We start from the raw sequence: 25,592 nt of genomic DNA on the forward strand, positions 1-25,592 counted from the left end.
GAAAACTGTAAACAGCAAGGAAGCTATTTGTGAATGACACCCCGTTAAAAAATAGAATGGCTCATAACAAATATTCCTTGGTTATTTTGAGGAAAGGAACCCATTCTTAAAATGACCAGGAATTTTATAGTTCCATGTTTGCATTGATGGATCACTCAGGATGTTTTCAACAGCGGCCATTTTCAGACAAATTGTGGAAACACCTCTTTGTCCTGTAAAATACTCCAGTGGAGTTTTTACAGCTGGGAAGCCCACAAAAAACAAGCTAAGATTGGAGTGGCTTGTAATTTACAATCTTTTCATGGACTAACCAAGAATACAGGTCGGTGCGTGAATACCTGTGCGCCCCGGAGAATGCACTTACTGTGAAAATGAGGACTGGAAAGCCTCTTACATTCTACAATTCCGACCAAACTACCTATCCATCTACCTTGCGTTTTTGGACAGCGCAGCCCGCAAAAGCGAGGGTGTTTGTTTATAGTAGTAACTGACAAGCGAACACCCAGCAAAGCAAATCACAGGGAGCTCTGGCAGAGACCGGTTTCTGCCCTGCTCTCATTATTACTGACCAGCCTCCGAATGTCCCGTTCTGACTCCCACTTGATCTTCGAGATGGCTTCCTGGTGGGACTGATGCTCACTCCTAAGGTCCCCAGCCTTGATTTTATCCGCCTGGATCATATTGCTCAGAGCCTCATCCACCTGCTTCTTGGCAGTTTTCAGGTCTGTAATTTCCTGCAAGAGCTTCAGGCGCTCTGCATCGAACTGTTTCCGGGCCTCCTCCCGGGCCTCAATGGTGAGTGCTGTCCTTACTTTATCGCTGCTGCCATCCCGGAGAGCACACAGAGCAGACTTGAGTCTCTGGATCTCCCCATCCCGCACCTTCACTGTCCTTGACATTTCCTGCTCATGCTGCTTGATGAGATTCTCCCTCACGGCCTGCAGCTCCTTCATCTTCTCCTCATGGAGCTTGGCTTTGAGCTCCGTCACCAGGACCGTGTGTTTGCGCTGCTCCAACTCACGAATCCTCTTTGCTTCTTGCGTCTTCTCTCTTTCAAGCTTTGATACCTGGAGGCAGAGAGGTGAAAGGATGAAAAAAGCATGAGCCTCAAAGAGAACTCGTGCTCCCAGGCAGGATCTTGCAGCTTAGGCTGCTGTGATCTCTTAATACCTTATTTATTAAAAAAAAAAAAAAAAAGAAAGAAAGAAAGTCCAAGCTACTATATGCTCAGAGAAAAAGAAAGCACAGGCCTTAAGAAGAGGCTGCTATGGTGCGTAAAAGGCGGAAAGCTCTGAGATATTTATCTTAGTGTGTTCAGACAGATGCTTGATATTCTGGGGCCTTCTTAATCAGCACTGTGGTCCACAGATTAGCAGCTCCAGAGACACCCAGAAGCTTGTTAGAACTGCAGAATCCCGGGTTCCCCACCAAACCCATACATCAGAATGTGCCTTTTAACAGCCAGGCCACTGGTTTACCCAATCCAAGTGGGCAGCTTTGCTGGGGTAGTGGGGGCAGTTCTCCCATTGGCAGAGAAGGGTCTATAACTACCAGCAGCACAACTCTGGCTCCACCCAAATCCATACATACGGACATCTCGGGATAGCTCAAAGCTTGCTATATATGCTTGCTATATATACTGCAATAAGACAAATAAATAGGTGCCTAAAGTATTATTATATAATGCCCCTCGTTATCATATAGGAAGGGGCATGCAGGTGGAGAACAGCCTGCTGGTAATAGAGAAGGGAAAAATGAAGATAGTTATAATAGCAATGACTTTATCTTGCTTTGTATAATAACTATATTCCCCAACTTGTATATATCCACATATATGCACACGAGGCAGCCAATTAGACAGCACCCCCAAAGCCTATAGTCTGTTAAGTTCTGCTCTAATTACAGGACTTTGGGGGTTTCTAATTCTGCATGCTGCAGGAGGTCTCTTTGTATCTTTCTCTAGTCTCACTCCTATCCCCTGACCTTAGTGGAAACACTAAGGCAAACACTCCAAGAATTTCTTCTGATCTTCCCACCTTTCAAGAATTCTGCTGAAAATCATCTTCTGAGTTTTGTTGCATTACATTTGTTACAGTGACAGTATTAGATCTTCTTGCCGGTTTGTGCTCTTTAAGTCTCTGATTTAACAGGTCACTATGATGTGGCAGCGGGCCACCTCAGTAGCATGAAAAGGTCCCTTTGTGATCCTGCGCTATTCCCTCCCCCATTCAGTTCTGTTACCTGTGTATATCTTCTCCATTTCTTTGCTTTGGTGGACACACACACACACACACACACACACACACACACACACACACACGAGTTTGAAAAAGTGAAAACAATTTGGGAGTCCCAGGGGTATTATCTGGTTGAGTGACAGAGAGTCTCTGCCATTTCTCTAGTTGGAAAGCTTTAATAATAATATATATTTTTAATGTTTATTGAAAACAGCCTCCTCCCCCCATACAATATATTCTGATGGTGGTTTCCCCTTTTGAGAGGCCCAAAATTTGAGGGCTTTTCAACCTAAAAGTGTCTGAAGAGTCAACGTCCCTTTTAAAATCATTGTAATTACAGTATAGAGTGTCTGGGGTTTTCACTTACCTCCGCCACTTACCTGTCTTCAGCTATAGCAGTATTTTCTGAGTGAAGTAATGTTTGGAGAACATATTTTTTTTTTAACATACAGCAATTAATCTCACGACAGTTATCCTATAAGGGTGGAGAACCCAAGAGGACTTGGTAGAGCAGCACTGAGGTGTGTTCAAATGACTGTCTTCTGATCCCTCCTCAGCTTACTGTCCAGCACAGTGACCACTGGCTACACTGAACACTTGTAATGCTGCAAGCTTGCCATTTGCAAAGTACACTCTGGATTTTGAAGATTTATCACAAGACAGAGTTTCTTGTTAGTCCTCTTATAATATCTATGTGTTGAAATGATACTATTTTGTATGAATTATATTGAACAGACTCTATTAGGGAAAGCAACTGATCCCTTTCACTTTTTAATTTTTCAGCCATAAGGAAATGTATTAAAGGTTTCATATCTGGCACACATTTGCAGTCCACACTCTATTTCTTTTTCCAGTGTTGCTCCAAAGTTCCTTGGGGTTCATTTGGCACACTTGACTTCCTTCACACTGCTAGTGATGCTCTCTTAGGAAACCCCGGTCCTGGAAGTACTGCTGTAGCGGCTCCTCCACACTGAGGACAGAATCCCCACACTTCAGCCTTGCCAGTCAAGCCCCTGTGCAGCCTGGGCTGGAGGACTTCCTTCCTCCTTCTCCTCATCTGCCCCTGCTCCAGATAAAAGGGAATACACTATCTTCTGCACATGGTATAAAGTTGTACCTGTCTGCTTACAGTTTCTTCTCCCTGATGGCTCCTCCTTTGTCTCTTTGGGATTCTCACATTCCTCCTGGCCCAGCTACATAGCATCCTTTCCTGTCATGTGACCTGACTGCTTAGGATTAAACTCATATCTACTGTTTTTGTCTTCTCTGTGCACTTTGTTGGTCCTTAATACATTTTTATTTATGTTACAGGTTTTGTGCATGGTTCTCTCTCATCCCCACCTCCTCTTATCCTGTCCCCCAAGTGAACACTCCTAAGAGACTACCACTGTATATCCACTGATTGCTGGCACAGCACAATAAGGAGCAAGAAGGCACAGGTGCAATTAAAGGCCATATGCCATTGTTTCCTAGCTAGCCCCATAGGCAGAGTCATGAATAATAAACGCTGTCATACAGTTTAGAGAACATAGGCTTAGGGAGTTACCTGGGTAACGATGCATCCACTCATCCCTTGTAAAACACAGAATCTCTACCAGATAAGAATAACCTACTTCTGTTCTGAATGCCCCCCGCCCCTTTTTGGTTATTTCGAGACAGATTTCTCTGTGCTTTTTATTTGTTTATTTTGTTTGTTGTTAGCTCTGGCTGTGCTAGAACTCAATCCGTAGACCAGGTTGGTCTCAAACTCACAGAGATCTGCCTGCCTTTGCCTCCCAAGCAACGAGATTCCAGGCATGCACCACCATCGTCCGGCTGCCTCTCTGTTCTGGACAATCTAGATCTTATTCTCATCTTTCCAGACTAAACAGAAGATGATATCTTCCAGGAATGAGATGAGGAAACTAGAGCCCATAAGCCAAACTGTCTCTGTCTTTGCGGCTAAAGATCTATTGGAATACAGCTGTGCCCATCCATTCACACATCACTTAGGGCTGTTTTCATGATACAGTGATTGAGTACTTTCAGAGACTGCCTGGCCCACAACCCTAAAATATTTAGTGTCTTCTACTTTGTAGGAAGGTTTGTTGATTTCTGTTCTAAATAATGTATTTATTTTTAGAGGAAGGGCTTTTTTTTTTCTAATTTAGAAACTCGGTGTAGTTTCCTAAGACATTAGAAATATGCCTTTAAGTTGAGTGATGGGAACTCAGTCTCAACAGTGTTTGTAGTAGCATTAGGAAGAGCATCATGACCACAAGGGTACTGGGTCACAAAGTACAAGGCAAGCAACACTCCACAGGACAGTGACAAACTGTAATGAAAATGAACAATGAGTAAAGTGTTGTGGGTTTCCATTTCTGTTTCACTATCTAAGAAAAGTGTTCAAAAATGCCTGTGATAGGTATTTCCAGGACTCAGTTTAAAATGCATGGGAAAATAACTTGAACTGTAAAGCACTGCAGTATATAAAGCAATATTAGAAATGACAGGAGACACTCCACCCTAAATGACTTATGTTAAATTCTCTGGAGGTACTTAACGTAGCATCTCCTTGTGATTCTGTCTGAGATTGTGCTGTTTCTCTCAGATTATAAATAGTAATCTCTCATGTGTGTCTGCAGGAAGGCAGATTAAAAGAAGAAAAAAGGTAGACCATGAAAATACAGCTGTGTGGAGAACATATTCCAACCCAAAGAGAAAACTAACATAAACAGAAGCTGGTCATGGTGCCAGTCACTCGGGAGAATTCACAAAACAAAGAAACGGTTCACATTTGTTTCAGTTGCCATGGAAACTGCCGTTATTTGCAGGATTTCTTGACATGATTCGTTTTCCCTTTAAACTCCTCCGGGAAAGTGCTTCGCTTTGAGGGAGAGCCAAAGGATGCGATTTGGGGGACGGATGGATGTGAGAGGCCATAGCAGTTGTGTGGCCAAGTCTCTTTCTGAACTCATTTATACAGATTTAGGCATTAAGGCAGAAGGTTTAACTATCCTAATATAAATCTTGAGATGTATGATGACACAAAAGAGCTATTGCTGAGTAGAAATGTAAATACGAACACATGATAACATTTTGAAGTGGAGAAAAGTATTTAGTAAACAAAAATCATTTTGAACAGTGAGGATGTTTTGCAGTGATAACAAGCTCAGCCATGGGTGTGCTGTGTTCCTATGTGTTTTACTAATTGACACCTTTCTAAATGGGCATTGTACGTATTAGTACATCTAGCCGCCAGGCCGGCCCTGTGGTGTTTGTTTCCCCACAATTTCAGGGGAGAAAGTAAGGAACACTCTCTACATGAGCAAATAAATTAGACCAGTGTGGCCAAGAGCCAAGTCGGGCCTACAGCCCAGGCCTGCCTCCTCTCAAATTTTCGGCAGGCTCCTCTACCTCTGTCAGCCTTTGTTCATTCCCACTGGCATACTGGGATGATGCTCTCTTTCTCATCTGGTTGTGGTGAAGATGACTCAATGTATCAAAAGCGAGTGACTAAGCAACAGTAGATACTATCATGTTCATTTTGAAAATATTGTTGCATATGGTAATATATTATACAGTGTTATATCAAGCCACCACCAACAACAAAAATGCAAATGCCCATAATGTATGACTAACATTGCTATACCACATGAAGACTGTAGCAACTGTTTCCCAAATAGAAAGAAATGTCCAAAGGGAAACCTGGGTTTCCTTGGGTGCCTTGAGTTCCCCGGTGTTGGTGGCATAGGGTTTTGACTTGGAAGACATCGGGAATGCGCATAGCCATAAGGGGTAGGGGAGGGGGTGGGACGGCAAGGATTTGGGACACTGAACAAGGCTATGAAGATGAACTTTCAAATCCTTCCTGCTTTCAAGATTCTATGGGAGAAAGAGGTCACTAAGAAAAACTAATCCCGGTTTTAGAGGTTTCAGTGGGACACAAGGAAGAGGCAGCACGACCGGTTTATGTAGAGCTCACGCTGTGTTTTCCGTCGGCAATTCTAGTCTGGCCTTTGGAAATGCCCGCACAAACTCTGCCAAGATACACTTGGCAGTGACTGGAGTTTTAATGTACTCTTAGAAGGCAGGGATTAAAAATCGCAGCGGAGTTAAGGGTGAGGAAAGGGCTGTGGGGTTATCCAGACAGGTCAAGCTATCAGAAGCTGTGGCTTGGATTATCTGCATTGCGTGTTCCTGGAGAGTAAATTCACAGTCAACCAGCAGGGATTGTCACGGAGCCTAGGAACTTCTAGACACAAGGGCTGAGAGGGAAGACAGCAGCAAGCAGGCTGCTATGATGGGAAACCTTTTAATACCTCCAGGAGCGATCCTTTCTTTCTCTCCCTTCCTCTTCCCCCTCCCCTCCCATGCCCTCTCCCCTTCTCCTTCCTTCCCCCCACCCCCTGCCCTCCCTTCCTCCTCCCTTCCCTCTTCTCTGGAATCTTTTTTTCAGACAGTTTTGCCTCTTGAAAACAGAAGCAAAGGTGCAGAAAGGAAAGAATACCCCACTCCAAATTTGAGCCTCCAACCAGAGGTTCTGAGACCTGAAGAGAGAGAAGGTTGGGTGCTTTTTTCAAGGGGTGGGGGTGGGGTGGGCAGAGGTTGGGTGTTCAAGCGCTCTCCTGGTCTCTTCTATTTCCTAGAAGGGACTCAACATTTTGGAACGCCCCACTTGCTGCCACCAGAGAGCAAGTGAGTTAAGCGTGTTGAAGCTCATGTTCTTCCCCCAGTGGAAGCAGAATGCTAACCACAGACTGCCTTTGTCCCAAACATGCTGTGAAGACCAAGAGGCCGGGTGTCAGCTGCTTTGCAGCCTGCGGGGCTGCTTCCACTGGCTGCTTCTATTTGCAGCCACTGCTTCCCAGGCCCTGCACCCTAGGGTGGCTGGCTGCAGCCTGTAGCTCAGAAATCCTGTTCTCTGCTCCCATCCCTTCTTCCCTTCTGTCTGTCACCTGGCCCATACTGCTCATTAAAACTGTATTCCAGCTCCGAGGGAAGGCACATTCCCTGGAGAGGCCAGTGGGTGAATTTCTTATCCCATAGCAATCCAAGGTGAGCACGGGATTGTGGCCTCATGGTATCCACAGACGGGAAAATATCCATGTACTTAGTGGCCTGGGAGTGCTGATTCAAAGAAAATACAGGCCTTTTTTCACTCAGGCCTGAGCTTTCCTATCCAAATACTATAATAGTAATGTTAACACAGAGATGTCAGGAAAGCGTTTAAAAAGTCATGCAGGTTCATTTAGTAAGTAGTTTTGAACACCACCTGCACACTAGGTAGATACTTTCTTCATACAAGCGGAAATAGTAACAATGCCTGTCTGAGAGGTGGGAACTGAGGATCAGAAGAGATAATGGCACAGCACACTTTCCACGTTTGACACCGACTACCTCCTCCCGCCTGCCTTCACTCTCTCTCACACCCAGCAGAAGCAGGCATCTCTGCAGTCCCACTTGACAGATGAGGGAAAGAAAGCAAAGTTGGACTCCAAGACCTGCTCAGGGTGAGTCAGGTGCTGAGTGGTAGAGCTGGGACAGTGACAAGATGAAGTGTGCATGTGAGAGTGTGTGATGGATAGTGTACACTGGTGCAAGTTGAACCTAGCTATTTATAACACCAACCAAAGCATTCACGATGGACTCTGTTCTCTGCACACTGGGCATTCTGTAAATGCCAAAAGCATGATCTGATTTGCTGGGAGAGTGAGTAATGGCCCATCGCCCCAAAGGTTTTCAGGCTTTACTCCATTCCTTCCAAGTAGCTGAATTGTCATTTTTATCTTAAGAGCCTCAGGGTTAAACAGAGAGTGTAAATTCATACCTTGGCTTTGATCATTTTCTCCCCTAGAGCCTGTTCCTTTGAAAACACAATTGTATTTATCTATAATGAAATTGCTTTATGATTCGTTTGCCCCCCACCATCCCTTTGCTGTTGATGTGCAGAGAGGCTTTGCTCTGACTCCTGTGTTGAGGTTGTAACTAACTGCGAGGGAAAGGGAGGAAGGCAGGGGTACCACGGATAGGGGATGAGAAGGCTGCGTTCTTGATTAAGAGCCCTCCTGCCTTGTCAGAGGAAGACAGAATGACACATGTCTGCCAGTGTGGATGCTGTCCCCGGCAATGGAAGACAGGCCGTTTCATTAAATTCAAGAGCTGTCCATTTTGAAAAGCTTCAGTGTGTGGAATACTGGCACTGGTGGGATCTCTTTCAGAATCTTGTGGTTTTTTTTTTCTTTTTTCCTCTCCTAAGAATTCTTGTAACCATCATTTGTCATGCTGTCTTTACTAAAAGGAGCCTGCCTCCCTTCAAATGTTACTTTGCCCCAGGGAAAAGGAAACTGAACGAACTGGACACTGGTGGGTGGCAAGACCTGGGAAAGATGATGGTACAGTGAGAAACGAATCCTCAAGACTGAGTCCTCTCACTGGACTCTCCTAGGCTGTTTCCTTACATCACGTGTGTAACCAAAATCTTTGACTTGTGGGTTCAGGAACCTCAATTTCTCCTGGGCTTTCCCAGGTTATTCTCTGGCAGAGTGATGTGTGAGAGATGGATGTGCAGGAACAGAATCAGTCATCGAAATTACAGCTAGAGAAACTAAGACACCCAAGTCTGTTTCTAAGAAGAAAAAAAAACAAAAAACAAAAAACAATGCCTAAAAATTCTGATTCACAAATGAATGCCTTTTAAATGTGAGAATATGTTTCTGATTCACAAATGAATGCCTTTTAAATGTGAGAACATGTTTCTGATTCACAAATGAATGCCTTTGAAATGTGAGAACATGTTTCTCTTTGCTTCACGGGGATATAGACATTTCCTTCATAAACTTTATATTGGAGTTTACTAATAAAGGCCAAACTTCGCTGACATAGGAAGAAATAGCCTCCAACTGATTCTGATCTCATTCATTATTTTCATTGAAATGGGGTAAGAGAGGTTGGGGTAAAATTAAATTTTTACAGAAATTAGAAAAGGATGCTGAAACAATGAAATAAGACATTTGCTACTTTGTGACCAAGAATGTTTTTGTAGTAACAGTTATCTAAATGATGCAATTTTACATTGATATGGTTGTCTCTGGGCGCAGGAATCAAAGCCCAGGATTCAAAGGAGCTGCTGAGTTTGCTGCACAGGAAGACAGCCAGAGCTGGCTGGAGCCATGACCCCAGGTAGCCCCTACTCACCTTGGACTTCTCTTGGTGCAGTTCTATCTGAATGTCTGTCAGCTTGGTCCTGAGGTCTTCGTTGGCAGCTTGGAGGGCGACAATGAGTGCCTCGGGCTTCTCGCCCTTATTTCGCCCTTTCTTGGACATTGTTCCTTGCTAAATGGAGTCTTTTGGATTTTAATCCTCTCAAACAGGTACTGCCATGTTACTGTTTCATTTCCTGGAGTGAGATGTTTCAGCAACTACTGCGTGGTGCTCCTTGCTAAGGTCTTCTCAACCGCTGCCCCAGAAGCCCTAGGGAGAAACAGAGACAACAGTGACTGCTGAAGAAATGAATTTGTGCCAGTCCATCCGCTCCTAGCCAGAGTGGTCTGTACATGCCCTCTCTGAGGCTCTCCTGTCTCCAGAACCTCCTCTATACTATATTTTGTGTCTAACTCACAGTGATACTTCCAATTACATTGACATCTGCTTTGGATCTGTTACCTGAAGCGTATGTCCTTCACATTGCCTAGTGCCCTTTTTTGGGAACACCCACCCATTCTTCTGTCTTTTCTCCATGTTATTCATTGATACTCTAGTCATTAAAGTCCTTAAAGGAAGGCACACATATGGAGATGTCCTAGTATTCATACCTCAAAAATACGAAAACACTATGTATGTAGCTGGATATTCTTCAATGCTTAAGATTTGAACAGTGAGGAGTAACTAAGTGGAATGCTGGATTGAGTCATTCACTTAGTTAATATTGTTAGTTACTTTTAAATGCTTTGCTAGTATAATATGTTACTTTTTTAAAGTCAGAGTTCCATGACAAAAATAAGTCAAGCTGCCCATCTACCTACTATATATCAGTTATCTACCTAACATCTGTCTATCTCTGTCTGTCTGTCTGCTTGCCTGCCTGTCTTCTTGTCTGTCTATCTGATATACACCTACCTATGTTTATTATTGGCACTGTTATCTATCTTATTTCTCTGATAAGCGTTTTGATTGCTTTATTTTTTTTTTTCTTTGACAGAAGGTCTCACTATGTATCTCTGGCTGGCCTGAAACTTGCTTTGTAGACCAAGCTGGATGCAAACTCACAGAGACCTGCCTGCCTTTGCCTCCCGAATGTTACTGCTAGTATTAAAGGTATATGGCATCATAACTAACTCTAATATGTGTTTTTATAAAACAAACAAAGTATTTTACAAGTATAGACAAAGGGCCTTTCTTTCTATCTTCCCTACACATAAGAAGTGTGCCAGATGACAGCATCCTTGGCCTAGTACATGAGGAGAGGATGGTGCTAACAGATGTCAACACAGCTGAAGCATCCTTGTTGTGGGCTGGCCAGGACACAAGAAGTCTTCCAGCTACACATCCTGGGTCAAGAAAATGGCAGGTGCTGTGACACAAGAGAGAAGAGTCACAGAGACTATTTTGGGGAGGAATAAGATCTAATTAAGCATGGCTCTAATCTGGCTAGTAACCACTACTGCTGGAAATGGTAGCTGGTAGGAGACTCAGAATAATTTCAATCCCAGAGTGTAGGATTCGTCTTCCAGTAAGCAGTGAAGGGGGTGCTGAAGTTCCTGACTGGTAAGCATCTAGCAGGGAAGGGTTTACATGAGGTTATTCTGGTGACAGAGTTGGGAGAGAATGGAGACATGGACACTGGAGAGGAGGTTGCTCGATTTGTTAAGGTAATGGAGGCCTAACCAGAATCCTGACAAGAGGAGAGAAAGGAGGTGCGTCTTAACTCCAGGTCCTTAAATACTGCATTGGAACAAAGTGGGAAGTGGAGGAAACTATGAACGGCCAACTGTTAACACCAAGGAGGAGAACATGAGACCAGAGTTCTCATGTATGTTTCCAGAGAGTGGGTAGTGGTGCACTGAGATACTGTTGACGAGAACTAAGAGACTCCTGCTGATCATCCATGTGTTCCAGCAGCTGCTGCTCTCTACAGGCCCTGGTATTTGGCTTCAAGGATTGGGATCCTGGCTAGGTGCCACCTTTTACAAATACTGTAGCTGTGCCCTTTGGAGCGTCCACAGGGGCCAGGGGCATGGGGAGAAGATGAGCTTGGGGCAAGGGAGAGCAAACTTATCTACATAAATCATGGAATGATATAGCACATTCCACCCTGGCATTGTTATCAGAGCCAAGAACCTGAGGCTACACAGGTTATAGGCCCCAGAAGACAATCAGCTACTATTGCTCTGATAGATGGACATAATATTAAACTGACTCCTGGTTATTTGTTGTTATCCCCGGAGACTAGAGCATCTCTCAGATCTCATTAGGGAAGTCTGTTTTTGCAGGAGATGGTGATTGACATAGAGACTCACAACTAGTCCAGGAGTGCACAATAAGAGACTGTGGAGTGCTCAGTCCTAAAGGAGACATCTCTACAGCACTAACAAAACAGTGCATTCAGGATACAACAAGGTAATTACATTTAGTGCTGTGTACTTTTCTTTCAACTTGACACAAGCTAAAATCATCTGAGAGGAGGGAACCTCAATTGAGGAAATGCCTCCATGAGATTGGGCTGTACAGCAAGCTTGTAGGGCATTTTTATCAACTAGTGATTATTGGATGAGGGCTCAGCCCATTGTGTGTGGGTCCACCCATCGGCTAGTAGTGCTGGATTCTATAAGAATACAGGCTGAGTGAGCCTTGGGGAGCAAGCTGATAAGCAGCACCCCTCCATAGCCTCTGCATCAGCTCCTGCCTTCAAGACCCTGCCCTGATTGAGTTTTCGTCCTGACTTCCTTCAATGATCAACGGGGATTTGGAATTGCAAGTCAAATACACCCTTTCCTCCCCAAGTTTACTTTGGTCATAGCGTTTCATCACGGCAATGGCAACCCTCGTTAGGACACATATGTGAACTCACAGAGGTTGTGACAGCATGCCAAGACCTGCTGCCAGACAAAATCGTAGCAAGGGGAGGGGAGGGTGGGCACAAAGTAACACTGCTAGCTAGGTGAGGAAAACTCATTTTCTTTAAGGGCATAGCCCCCAGGAGGTGAGCAATGCTTCAGTGGGTGGCTATACAGACAGCACAAACTGGCTTTAATAGGTTTAAAAAAAAATAAAATAAAATGAGGACACAAAGTTGAGTGTAGATAGAGGTGGGGATGGATCTGAAGGGAGTTGGGGGTGTACAACCAAAATACATTTTTTATGAAATTCTCATGCTTTAATAAAAAAAATTATTTGAAGAGTGTATAGTCTACATTTACTGAGGCTGGACTTTCAAAAGATGTTAAGGAGCATCCATGTCACTCTTATCCAGTGGTGGCTTCTAGCTTTTATGATGGGACTTACATCGACAGAGACAAAACACATTCCAGGAAGCAATGAATGGGTGAATGGTCAAAGCACAGGAGAAAGTTGGAGCAGATTAAGTAGGCGCGAACACTTTCTCAAACAGCTGGTGTGGAAGCCAATCCCCCCCATCACACTGCCTCTCTCTAAATGCCTGGCACAGTACCACACACGAGTCACTCAGCTGCTCCAGTCAAACCCTTTTTGGCATTCACTCATTATGTTTTAGACCGAGAAGAAAAGAGGTTAGCTAGCCTGGAAAGTGTTGTTCAGCTATGAAATGGTAGAGCCTACACTCAAATGCACATCTGTCAGCCTATGAAGCTTTTTAGCTACAGTAAGACTTTCTTAAAGAGATAGCAGGATTCAGACCCAGCTGCCAGCAGGCTACAGAGAGGGCACAGGATACAAGTTATATCTGAGGCTTAATGAAATGGAATGGTAGGAGGTGGTCAAGACCCTGGAATTTGAAATCAGAAAAAAAAACTGGCTATTAATTATATTTCCTTATTGTATATTCTTGAACAATTGAATTCTCTAAGCTTCTACACTCTTGCTGTAAAATTTGGACTATAATGAGCTTACCATACTGGGCTCTTTCAAAGAATAAATGCATTGAAGTGTGTGATGAAAACATTAGCAAATATTATTGTATTTACAGTTCTTCAAGGACTTAACACTCTGCTAAACAGCGGCTAAAACATAAAGGGCAGAACTAACAAATTTATCATTCCTTTGTTTAAAAAGAAGGGACAGGAAAGGTGCAGAGACCCTGGAAAAGAGCAAAGAAATGCATGCTTATGCTTGCAGGGCAGTGAGGCTGTCATTGACAGGATAAGTACTCCCAAGGGGTCTTTGGCTTTGTGGCTGCTTCTGCCTCAAGCTAGAAGCTGAATAAAGTCGTAATTAACCTCAAGCCTTCCACTCAGGCTGTTGCCGCTGAGTTACGATCGGAAAGCAACGTGATATGAAATAACTAGGGTTCGCATGCGTGGAGCCAAATGCTCCAGCAGTTCCGAATAATAGTGGAAAATGTCCATCCAAAGGAAGCTTTGAGAGCTTGTCTCAGCCTCTCTTCTTCCCAAAGTTGATGCTCTTGAGTGAGATGCTGTCAGTGTTTAACATGTCTGAATTACACTTGCGCACATTATGCCTGCCAGCCAGCAGAGGCATGCTACAGCCCCTCAGCCCCTCCCCAAATGCAGAAGCGCTTCATTGTGTGCTCATGAGTGTGGCACAAAAATGCAATATACAGGCCTGCCGCTTAAGTCATTTTTAACTCTGGAGATCTAGTTTCCCTATATGGAGGGATTGCTGTTGTGTGCCTGGAGACAGAAGGGGGGGGGGGCAGCTCTCCAAACCGCTGCACCTGTGTGAGGTGTTGATATTCAGTACAGTAGTAATTATGCACCTTCACAGGGTGGTAAGCTGTTGGGCTTGTAGGTTTACACTTTTTAAGCTCTACTCTTTCACCAGATTGCCTTCTTTTTCACATGAAAATAGCAAATATTAAGAATTAGTTAAAGTTTAATGCCATCAATACCACTCAAAGTCAGCGTTCTTGGTGTTTTTTGTTTGTTTGCTTGTTCATTTTTGTTTTTGTTGTTGTTGTTGTTTTGTTTTTATAGATGTCCCGTCAAAATTTCATTTTCAAATCACATTTATAAACTGTAGGGAGGTAAAGAGCTCTTACCACACATGTGAGAAACATCTATTCTCTCTAAGGGGGATTTCCAGGGACACCCAATGGTAGCAGCGTCTGGTGGAAGGTGAAGGCCTAAGCAGATGACATTCATCTACGGTAAACTTTTGAACTGGGACATGTAGTTCTTTGCCTGACTTCTCCCCTTTCTTCCCTCAACTCCCTGGTGACGTCCCTTCAGCTTTCTCTTTGAAAACCAGATCAACTGTCACTTCTTGTCACTTTCCTTCACACCTTTTCACTCTACCCTGATATAGCATGAATCGCTCCCAAGCCTGGCTTCTTGGCTTCACTGTGAAGGTATGTTTCATAGCGGTTGTCATTCATTCATTATGTGCTCATTCATTATGTACTCATTAATTTATGAATAACTAATGAGGCACCTGGTATCGGATATAAGTGTACTAAGAAAGAAAATAATAATAATAACTTTTAATAACTGTGGCATTTGCTCAGACAATAGAAGATCAGAATCATAGCACATATTCAGGTGGGCCAGAAGAGATTACTTAGGGATGGTGAGGCAGACAAGCGAAAGAGAGTCGGCCATCTAATTATTAGAACAGGAAGGGACATTCTAGACAGAAGTGTCGAATATGAAGTTCTCCAGGTAAAAAGGAATAGGAAAGATGGTAAAGAGAAAAACACACTAAAAAGGAGCTTCATAGTAACCAAACAAACAGCAGACGATGAGCTTGGAGAAGCTGTCAGGGACTGGAGGCCAAAGTTGTTACCATAGGGTTTCAGATGTAAAAAGGACCCAATGGAGTTGGATTTTCATAATAATCCTCTGAGAATTAGGGACAGAATGGGCTTCAGGGGCATTAAAGGCAAGATCAACCCGAGGCTTTCCCTGAGACCTTGATATGCAGAGAAGGAACATAGCTTCTTCTCTACAACCAGGAACAGACTTGACAGCCAGTAATGGCAGGAACCAGGGCCTTGGGGGAACTGAGACTTCAGATCCTGAGAACCCAATTCACCATACCCGTCTGTGATGCTCTTGAGATACCCTGTACCCCCTTCATGCAGCATTGCTTCATTAGCTTGCTACTGACTTCATCCCATTGTGTGGTAGCTTTCTGCTCACTCTGTCCCATTGTCCCCAGCAAACTGTATATAAGATATTGTATTTTAAAAATAAATAAATAAATAGACTTGCTTGCAGGAGTCATCAGTTGTTTAAGACCATTCCATTCCAAACTTTCCTATATTCTTTATCTTCTCATTCCTTCTGGTCATCATCCCCCTTAGGACCCTGTCCAGGTCAAGGAGTTAGGAGAATGTGGCCATGTCCATGGTTATGTAACTACTTGTTTTATTTCTGCTTTGTGCTTTTCCAGCAACAGATATTCAGGTCCTTGCCCACATTAGACAAGCCCTCTAACCACTGAGCTACATTGTCGGTCCCATTTGCACTACAGTTACTCTTCAATAGGTAGTTGCTGTCACTGAAGAGCAAAGGAGCATCTTGCTTGTCTTTGTACACAAAGTACCTACCCACAACATATACCACAAAACACAATTTACTAAGCTTTGGTCTCTACCCATAGAAAATGCCAAGATGGAGGAACACAAGGTATCAGTTCTACAGATACTTATATTAAGATTTATTGTGGAAAATTGCTACTACATTGCTGGAACTCTTGAATAGTTGTTTATATTTTAGGTAAAAGTTAAAGTTTCATGCAAGAGTTAAAGAAAGAATAAAATGAAAGGCATTTATGTGGATCTCAAACTATGTTTATTTGTTTCTTGACTTGTTTTGGTTTTCTGAGACACGCTTTCATCATACAGCCCAGGCTGGACTCAAACTCTACACTCTCATCTCTGCCTTCTGAGTGCCGGAAATACTTGGGTGTGCTACAAAGTACATTCATTCACTAAGGGTTCTCAGTTGTTGCCACTGCCCATCACAGTCCCAAGCCTACTTTCACTCCTTGGTGCAGGGTTTGCCTTGCATCATATTCTTTTGTCTAGATTTAGAAGGTTCACAGGGATGGGTTGAGTCTCATGAGGAAAGGGAAGTCTCTGTGTGGCAAGTATTTTTACTACATTCTCTCTCTCAATTCAAAATGCCTTACAGCTGTTGTGGGTTGACAAATATCAACACCTAAACACAGGAAGAACCCCCAGACTCAGCAGGAAGTGATTAAGGTTAGACAGAGCAAGGAACACATAAGCTCAGAGCCTCTGCCTGAGGCAGGCATTGCTGTACATGTGCACTGTTCTAAAGAGAAGTTGGTGTGAACAGAAAAGCACACAGATTATTGGAGGAAGTTTTATAGAATTGTATTTATAACCCAGAGCAAGCTTTTCTATTTTAGGTATAAGTGAAATATAGATAACTTATCCAGCTGTTTCCTTGGTAACAGTTTCCAATGACTTTTAATTTAGCAAAAGAAAACCCATCGAGAAGACACCTTTGTGAAGTACCAAACACAAACAGAGACTTCTATAAAAAGAAGTTGACCCAAGTATGTCAGCTGTTTTACAAAAAGGCAGAATAATTTTAATTCAAAATTTTATAATGGCTAGTGTAATGCTACTTAGGCAAAAGCACATAAATTTGAATAAAATAGCTTGGAGTATTCATAGATAGGTGTACATAGTCCTATTATGAAAGCTCTATTTAATTTTCTGTGCTCCATGTAATAGTAACTAACAACATTTTGCTTGTGTTGTGGTGTAATATAGTAATAAACTACAAAGTAATGTGGGTCATTAAAAAAATAGGAAGGTCAGAGAAATGCCTTAGCTGAGAAAAGCTTATCAACCTGAATTTGATCCCCAGGACCCACCCACATGGTAGATGCATAGAACTAACCCTCACAGATTGTCCTCTGACCCTCACCTGTACACTGTACACCTACACACACACACACACACACACACACACACACACACACACACACAATGAATTAAATAAATAAAATGTTACAAAACTACAAAATATAAATTCAGTGTTGAAAGTTTTTTTCTTTATAGAAGCCAATGCACGTGTGTACCAATGGGCTTGTAGTGTGTGTGTGTGTGTGTGTGTGTGTGTGTGTGTGTGTGTGTGTATGCCCCAAATGATAGTCTCTTGAAAGAAGAGTTTTGTTGTTTACTAAAGTGGTTATCCTAACTCTATAGACTATTCTCCATAGGAAAACAATATAAAAATCAGTTCAGATACCATCTCTAAAATATAATTATATATAAAACTTTAGGTTACAGTTGGACATAATACAATAGGTATGTACTAAATGAAGCTTCATATTCTACATCGTGATGATTTCAGGTGCACAACACACACACACACACACACACACACACACACACACACACACACACACACACGAAGGATTGTACCTGAGGCTACGATTCTGTCCACTTAATGCCTATCAATTTGTTGAGTCCTACTGCTTAGAACAGTGGGCACAAAGTAATTCTGAATAAATACTTCAGAGTTAATAGATGACTTTACCAAAACAGAAGGACTTTATAAAGCCAGAAGCTAAAGGCTAACGTGGAAGGGACATGAAAAACCAGAAAGAGGACACATGGACAGGAATAATTTATGGATTATTATGTTTGATATGAATGGTTCATTCTAGGCACTCGATATATGTGATTCAGGCTGGAGTGGTGGAACACACCTGTAATCACAACACTCATGAGGCTATAGAAAGAGAGTTTTTGTGTGTTTGATGTCAACTCTACTGCATAGAGAGACATTTTCTCAAAAATAAGCAAACAAACAACAAAACAAAACCCAAGAGACAAAAATAAAAAACAAAAAGGAAAGAGGTGAGGAAAAAGGGCAAGTTCTGATGATTTGCATATTGTTTAATCTTTACTGGGACTCTGATGTTCTAAAAAGAAGGGGTTCACACATGCTATTTGGTAGCCCATGGCTGGGGAGGTCCTTGTTCCTAAGGTAGAACTTGGTATTGTTATTCTGTGGAATGATTCTGCTGTCAGATTTCATTCTAAACCTTGGTGTTTATACTTGTAGACCTCAGCTGCGCACAACAAAAGTTTCCTTCTTGCAGAGGGCAGCAGTCAGTGGAGAGACACAAAGTGCTTAGAATAAGAGAAGGAGGTGCCCAGCCCTAAATGAGATGTCTTTCTCAGTCCCTCCCTGAGCAAGGCTCTGGGAATATCCAGGAAGAGGCAGCAGACAGAATTTAAGAGCAGGGCAATGAGGACGAGCACTGGGAAACGCAAACCTCTGAACTTCGCCTGGCTACTGCACTCATTTCTCCATACCGGTTGTGGTTTTCTGTACATGACCTGTACAAGACCCAGTCAGCAAAAATCCAGTATAGATGTTAGAAGGGCCCTGCTCTCCAGGTCCCATCCCCTTCTGAATAGCTGTTGGCAGTAGATGGGGAGAGAGAATCATTCAATATGTCGACATTGGTAGATTTCTTATGCTCCAGAGGATGCCCCACACCTTATTCATATAAGCAGTACTAATTAGATTTGATGGGTTATCAGTAGAGATGTGAAGATAGGAAAGGAGTGTGTTGGTGTTGGGGGGAATTGGAGGGAGCTGGCGAGAGGAAATGAGGGGTGGTTATGATCATATTCCATTGTATACATGTATGAAATTCTCAGGATTAAGGAGAAATTAATAGGAAAATTGCTATTTCTCTCTCTCTCTCTCTCTCTCTCTCTCTCTCTCTCTCTCTTTCTCTCTCTCTCTCTCTCTCTCTCTCTGTGTGTGTGTGTGTGTGTGTGTGTGTACATGTATGCAGGTAGTGCAAGGACCTGTGTAAATTAATAGGAAAATTGCTATTTCTCTCTCTCTCTCTCGCTCTCTCTCTCTCTCTCTCTCTCTCTCTCTCTCTCTGTGTGTGTGTGTGTGTACATGTATGCAGGTAGTGCAAGGACCTGTGTACACCTGCACAGAGGCCAGAGGAAGACTTCGAGTATGCTGCTTTAGCACTCTCAGCCATTTGCCTTGGACACAGGGTCTCTCACCGCACCTGGAGCTAGGCTGTTTCAGTAAACACTGGCAATTCTTACTTTTAATATAATTGAATTTTTAATTGTGAGGGATGGAGAGATGGCTCAGCAAGGAAGCATGCTTTGGCACCAACCCTGATGGTCTGACTGTCTCCTCCCATTCTTCTCCCTCCCGTCTCCACTGCACTGGGGTTACAGGTACACATTCAGCCATACCAGGCTTTTTATGTGGGTGCTGGCATCTGAACTGAGGTCCTCATGCTTCGGCAGTATGAACACTTAGGCACTGGATAAGTCATCTTTCTATCCCCCTACATTTGCCTTTAAGGAAGACTATTTTTGACATTCAGTGTAGTACCGAACTGAACAGAGAGAGAAACCACAGCAAAAGGTCCAAAAAGGAATTGATCCCACTCTCATATTTTTCTTTATTATGACAGGACACCTTCTATTTATGAATTTGGGTGATGAGCACTGTGTACCTTACATATATTCTCCTATTTTGGACTTTAAACACAACCATGGAGTTACAGATAGATGCAGTTATAACACTTTATAGAGAGAGAAGGATTCAGGTGATAGGAGGTCATTCTCTCACCAAAAATCAAAGAGCAAGGTCGAGAGCATCATCAAGACGCATTTGGTGGAGTTTCTGCGTGCTTCTTCTCTCTCTCTCTCTGTCTCTCTGTGACGGAGTGAAAGCCCAGATAATATGTTGATTCTTGGGCAGCAGTGAGCTAGTGAAGGTTACAAATGACACAAAGCTCTAGCACGTGGGACAATGAAGAATGCAGAAAATGTCACACAAAAAAGTCCCTTGTGGTGTAGAAATAACCCAAACTAATATTTTCAGGGACTTTAAAACAAAAGTCAGGCACTAAATTAAATAGTGCAAGTTCACATCCTCACTACTCCACATTATAAATAAATACTAGAAAATATCAAGAGAAAATATCAAGAAAGAAATGAAGACTTTACGCTTGATTGTGTAATGGAGAAGCAAAGTCCATATAGCTTGAACAGCTTTGCTCCAGAAGTTTATAAAAACGACTATCAAAATACTGTATCTGAAATAGTCTTTTCTTTTTTAAAAAATTCACATTTGAGGAACAATAGTACTTTCTTTTTATCACCAGTTTATTTATTCACCTAGTACAAGTTTCTTCTATACATTATTTGAAATCAATACCAACACATTTTACAGAAGTAAATTTCAATGTAACAGGAGGATCCGTGACACTGAATAAGAACCAGACAGCTCACATTTACATACATGTAAAGATAAGTGTTCAAAGAGAAATCAGACATCAGCTTTCTTAATGCCAGATGGTGAGAAATCACAACTTTCCTGAAGCCTTTCTTACCCATTCCAAAGATATCTACAATGATGACTGTGTTACTTCTATAATGGGAATTGAATATTGCTTCTGGAGAAAAAAAGCAAAACAAACGAATTTAGTGAAGGAAATGGAAGGAGGAAAAAGAACAGACAGACCATCAGCTGAAGCCAGGAATACGGCTTGAACACAACAGATTGACATCACTCAGTGAGAGCTGAGATTAGTGCAAGTAGATACATTGTTCCAAATCTGATGGAGATTCAAGAGACAGACCTTAGTCACAGACAGTCAGAGAGCTACATCCTGCTGCAAACCTGGCTTGCTAAGAACCAACTGAGTAGAACTAACCACTTAGTGCACGTTGGCTCCCTCTCAGGAACTACAGTCAGAGGTGGACTAGATCGGAGGTTACATAGATCGTATTTTGTAAATCATCAGGGATACTGTTTTCTCTCAGCCTGCCTTTCTTGAAGAAGCCTTCCTGCCTCCTCTCATGAAATAAACTGCATCCCCTACACTTTCACCTCCCTCCCTTCAGTAACGCAATTTCTTCGGGCCTGAAGAGGCAAGAATTCCTTGGGCCTATCCGTGACTCTGTTTTCATTGTTGGGCACAGTGCCTCATAGCAGATACACAAAAGCAAATGGTTTGTTGAAAACATACAAGAATGGAACCAGAAGGGCAGCGCTGTTGGAAGAACAGTGAGTTCCGTCAATAGTCTCAGGGCCGTTCCTCAGGTACATGGTTGTTCCGGGAGTGGACACGGGTCCCATTTATGCTCAGCAAAGGCTTGCTTTCCCCTCTTTAAATGTTGCAATGCACAGAGAGTATGTGAATCCCCAGAAAATTAAGCAAGATATTTTCAAATGTTAGCAATGTGTATTTGAGAAATACATTTTCCCTCAGTATTTTCTTTGATTTATTACCTTCTGGCACATAAAGCAGGAATGGCACTTTTTCATTTTCGATTTTAATCTATTTCTCTAGACAGCTTTGTTAGGAAAAATGAAGCCCCAGGGCTGTTTTCCTCCACAGCTCAGAATGTCAGAGGGTTCAGGAATTTCCTGGGTGTGCGTGTGTAGTAAGCAATTTTCTATGTTACAAAATGCTGGAGTCCTGGCCTGTAATATCCTTGACTGCAATAGCTTTGGTAAAGATAATTCTACTCCTCGTTGTCTGCTGACTCACCTCATGCTGTGCAGGACGGGTGTTCCCAGGCTGCTTGTCATCATCATCATCATGGCCATTGACCACGCATTACTGCTGGTCACTGTGCTGAGCTATTGACATGCATTATCTGCTCAGTGCTCGGATGGGGGAGGGAAAAGTCATTTAGTCACCCCTGAGTGTATGATTTATGAAGCCTCTCTACAACTCTCCCCCCACAGGGGAGGCCAACATGTAAATAAGGAACTGTAGTCTGCAGATGTAATGAGAGCCAGAGGAGCTGTACACCCCCGACACGGAGGTGCACAGCGGAGGGGATCTGCTCCCCGGGGAGGACAGCACGCTCCTGGCAGAAAGGATGGCCAAACCAAGTCTTGGAAGATGACAGGGGAGCTGCCCTGAAGTCTGGAGAATAGGGAAGGATCGAAGGAAAATTACGCAAGAAGAATCAGTGGGACCTAGGGATGGAACAAGGCTGTTGCCTGACTTGGGAATGGAAGTAAAATGGAGGAGAAAGGGAGAATTTTGAAAGGGCTCTTTTTTTTCTGTATGATATTAAATTCGTCAGTATTCTTATACCTCAAGTGAGATATTTAATGAGGGAAGAAGGTTCCATTTTCTGATCTGTGAATGTTGAGAGGCTGTGAGAGTTGCATGGAGGAAGCCTTCTGTTTGACCCCCAGCCAAAAAACATTCCACACCAACTCTACTATAATCAATACACATATATTTCTTTTTGTCTCATTTTATTTCATTTTTTTTTTTTTGAGACAGGGTCTCACTTAATAGCTCATGTTGGCCTGGAAATTACTATGACATCTAAGCTGACCTCAGATTTATGGTAATCCTCCTGCTTCACCCTTACACATGTTGGGATTACAGATATAAGCCATATGCCCAGCTAGGATACACATTTCTTATTGAGAGTATTGGGAATAGTTACATTTGGTTGTGCATTATTCATCACTGTGATGCTCTGGGCACTCTCCCACAGTTATTAACACTACCCAAATATTTCACCAAAACAGATTTGTGAGGAAAATATATTCTACTATTCAAATAAGGAAATTATTATTATTATTATTATTATTATTATTATTATTATTATTATTATTTGCTCTTTGCCTGCTGTGGGATGTTCTATATGTCCTGTGGGAGCCTGTTCTCAGGTTCCTCGTGGCTTTACCCAGCAGGTCCGCATAGAGGATGATTAGGACCACGGGCCTGAGTGCAGGTGTCTGAGATGGCCTGCACTTGGCTGTGCTGGGGGATGGTCTGTATGTCAAATTGTTCTGATTGGTCAATAAATAAAACACTGACTGGCTAGTGGCTAGGCAGGAAGTATAGGCGGGACTAACAGAGAGGAGAAATAAAAGAACAGGAAGGCAGAAGGAGCTACCTGCCAGCCGCCACCCTGACAAGCAGAATGAAAAGATGCTGGTAAGCCATGAGCCTCATGGCAGGGTATAGATTTGTGGAAATGGATTAATTTAAGATATAAGAAAAGTTAGCAAGAAGCCTGCCACGGCCATACAGTTTGTAAACAATATAAGTCTCTGTGTTTACTTGGTTGGGTCTGAGCGGCTGTGGGACTGGAGGGTGACAAAGATTTGTCCTGACTGTGGGCCAGGCAGGAAAACTCTAGCTACATTTGCCCAACATCCTACAGTTCGTATGTCTGTGAGCCACTCATCAACTCAATCCAAGTTTCTTGGCAGCTGATTATTCTAAATAGTTAAGAAATGGCTGCACATCACACCCAATTACTAATGTTCAGAGGCCTAATGGGCTTGGTGGTTTAGGGTAATTCAACTGAAAATTCTTCTATTCAGAGTACTTATAACCTCTCGGTTAATATTTCATTATGTAAAACAGGGTTCAGACAAGGGCATCCATTACTCCTATAAACAGTATAAAGAGAACAGCCACGCTATCCAAAAATTATCACAAGAGATGATTAAATAAGACAGGTTCAGATGCCAGAGTCTAGGGATGTGGTTCATAGATATCTTACACTGTTGAAATGGTTAGTTCTGACTAAGTCTGATAAAATGTAACAAGTTGTAACACATAATGATTATAAATATTCCATTTTATCTGTGCAGATGGAATAACAAGAGACCAGGTGAATATAAATATAATAGAAATTCTGCCCAGAGCAATGGAGCAAGGATTGGATCCAAAGCATTTGGTTATAGAGTCTTAGACATGCAGAACATCTCTTAGAGGACACCACCGAATGTATCACTGAGCAACAAGGGTGCAAACGCTCCAAATTAAAGCCAGCTTGACCACTATTAAGGTCCTGAATTCATAGCTGCTGTGTAGTTTGAATGTAATTGGTCTCCATAAGCTCATAGGTAGTCATGCTATTAGGAGGTGTGGCTTTGTTGAAGTAGGTGTGGCCTTTTTGGAGAAAGTATGTGACTGAGGAGGTGGGCTTTGAGGTCACATACATGCTCAAGGTACTGCCCAGGGAGACACACCACTTTCTGTTGCCTGCAGGGGGTAGGACACTGGGCTACTTCTCCAGCAGTACGCCTGCCTGCAGGATACCATGTCACACAATGATGATAATGGATTGAACCCCAGAACTCTAAGTGAGCCACTCCAATCAAATGTTTTCCTTTATAAGAGTTGCCATGGTCATGTCTTTTCACAGCAACAGAAACCTAACTAAGACAAAAGTTGGTACCAGGAATGGAGTATTGCTGTGATAGGCCAGACCATGTTTTTATTTGGAGTAGTACAGACTTTAGTACTTGTGTTAGAAAAGCAGTTGAATGTTTTAAGTGCTGCTTAATGTGCCATGCTGTAGGAGCGTGGAAAACAGTAGTGCTGAGTATGACTCGTTGACCTGTGGGTGCTTGGATCAAGAGGCTTCAGAGGAAAAGAATTTTAGTGTGTTGCCTAGAAATAATTTTTGCGCTATTTTGGTGAAGAATGTGGCTGCTTTTTGCCCTTGTCAGAAGAGTCTCCCTGAGGCTAAAGTGAAGAGGTTTGGATTAATTCCATTGGCAGAGGAAATCTCAGAACAGCCTAGTATATAGACTAATAACAGTGGTTATTAGCGGTAAATCTATAACGAAAAGGAGCAAGCCAAGCAGGGTAAATTACAAAATGTAAAATTTAAGAAGAAAAGGAACACCAAAAGATAGAATGAAACTAAGTCCTGTGTTCAAGGAGATAAACAGATTAAGAAATGGATTAAAGGGAGTGGGTGACCTCAGGGCAAGATCCCACCCAGAGAAGCTTTCCAATTTGTGAAAAGGAACTGAAGAAAAGCTTAGAGCTAGGTGTGGTGGTGCACACCTTTAATCCCAGTACTTGGAAGGCAGACATTTGCAGATCTCTGAGTTTGAGGACAGCCTGATCCAGTTTCAGGACAGCCAAGCTTAGCCAGTAAAAGACAAAAAGCTGGTCAAGACGTAATTGAACAAGAGGGTCATTTTCCAGCCCCAGTAAGCAGTAGAACTTGGCAGCTTTGGTCACATGGTTCTGTAGGACAGAAGAACAGAAGGACAGAAGAAAGGGGCTATGGAATCTGTCCCCAAGACAAAGGAAAGCTGAAGGCTGCTGAGGCCAGGCATGTGTCAGGGGTGTCGTGAATGGAGGCCTAGTAGTGAGGCCATTGTATGAAACTGTCAAGCTCAAGCCTGGATTGCCTCAGAGAACCCAAGATGTTAGAGATGTCAGAGTCCTGGGATA

General features: G+C 42.8%; 1 protein-coding gene across 4 annotated transcripts in view; it reads right to left on the minus strand.

Moving 5' to 3' along the window:
- Positions 1 to 25,592, minus strand: part of Jakmip2 (janus kinase and microtubule interacting protein 2) — a 147,923-nt gene that overhangs the window by 49,894 nt on the left and 72,437 nt on the right. For all 4 annotated transcript variants that reach the window (XM_042263727.2, XM_042263729.2, XM_006977681.4 and 1 more), the window contains exons 2-3: positions 9,414 to 9,689; positions 570 to 1,067 (exon numbers count right to left, since the gene is read on the minus strand). In XM_042263727.2, the coding sequence (XP_042119661.2) occupies positions 570 to 1,067; positions 9,414 to 9,542 (627 nt within the window). In that variant the 5' untranslated portion in view covers positions 9,543 to 9,689. The remainder of the gene's footprint in view (positions 1 to 569; positions 1,068 to 9,413; positions 9,690 to 25,592) is intronic.

This window comes from Peromyscus maniculatus, chromosome 19 (assembly GCF_049852395.1).
Source record: "Peromyscus maniculatus bairdii isolate BWxNUB_F1_BW_parent chromosome 19, HU_Pman_BW_mat_3.1, whole genome shotgun sequence".
Lineage (NCBI taxonomy): Eukaryota > Metazoa > Chordata > Mammalia > Rodentia > Cricetidae > Peromyscus > Peromyscus maniculatus.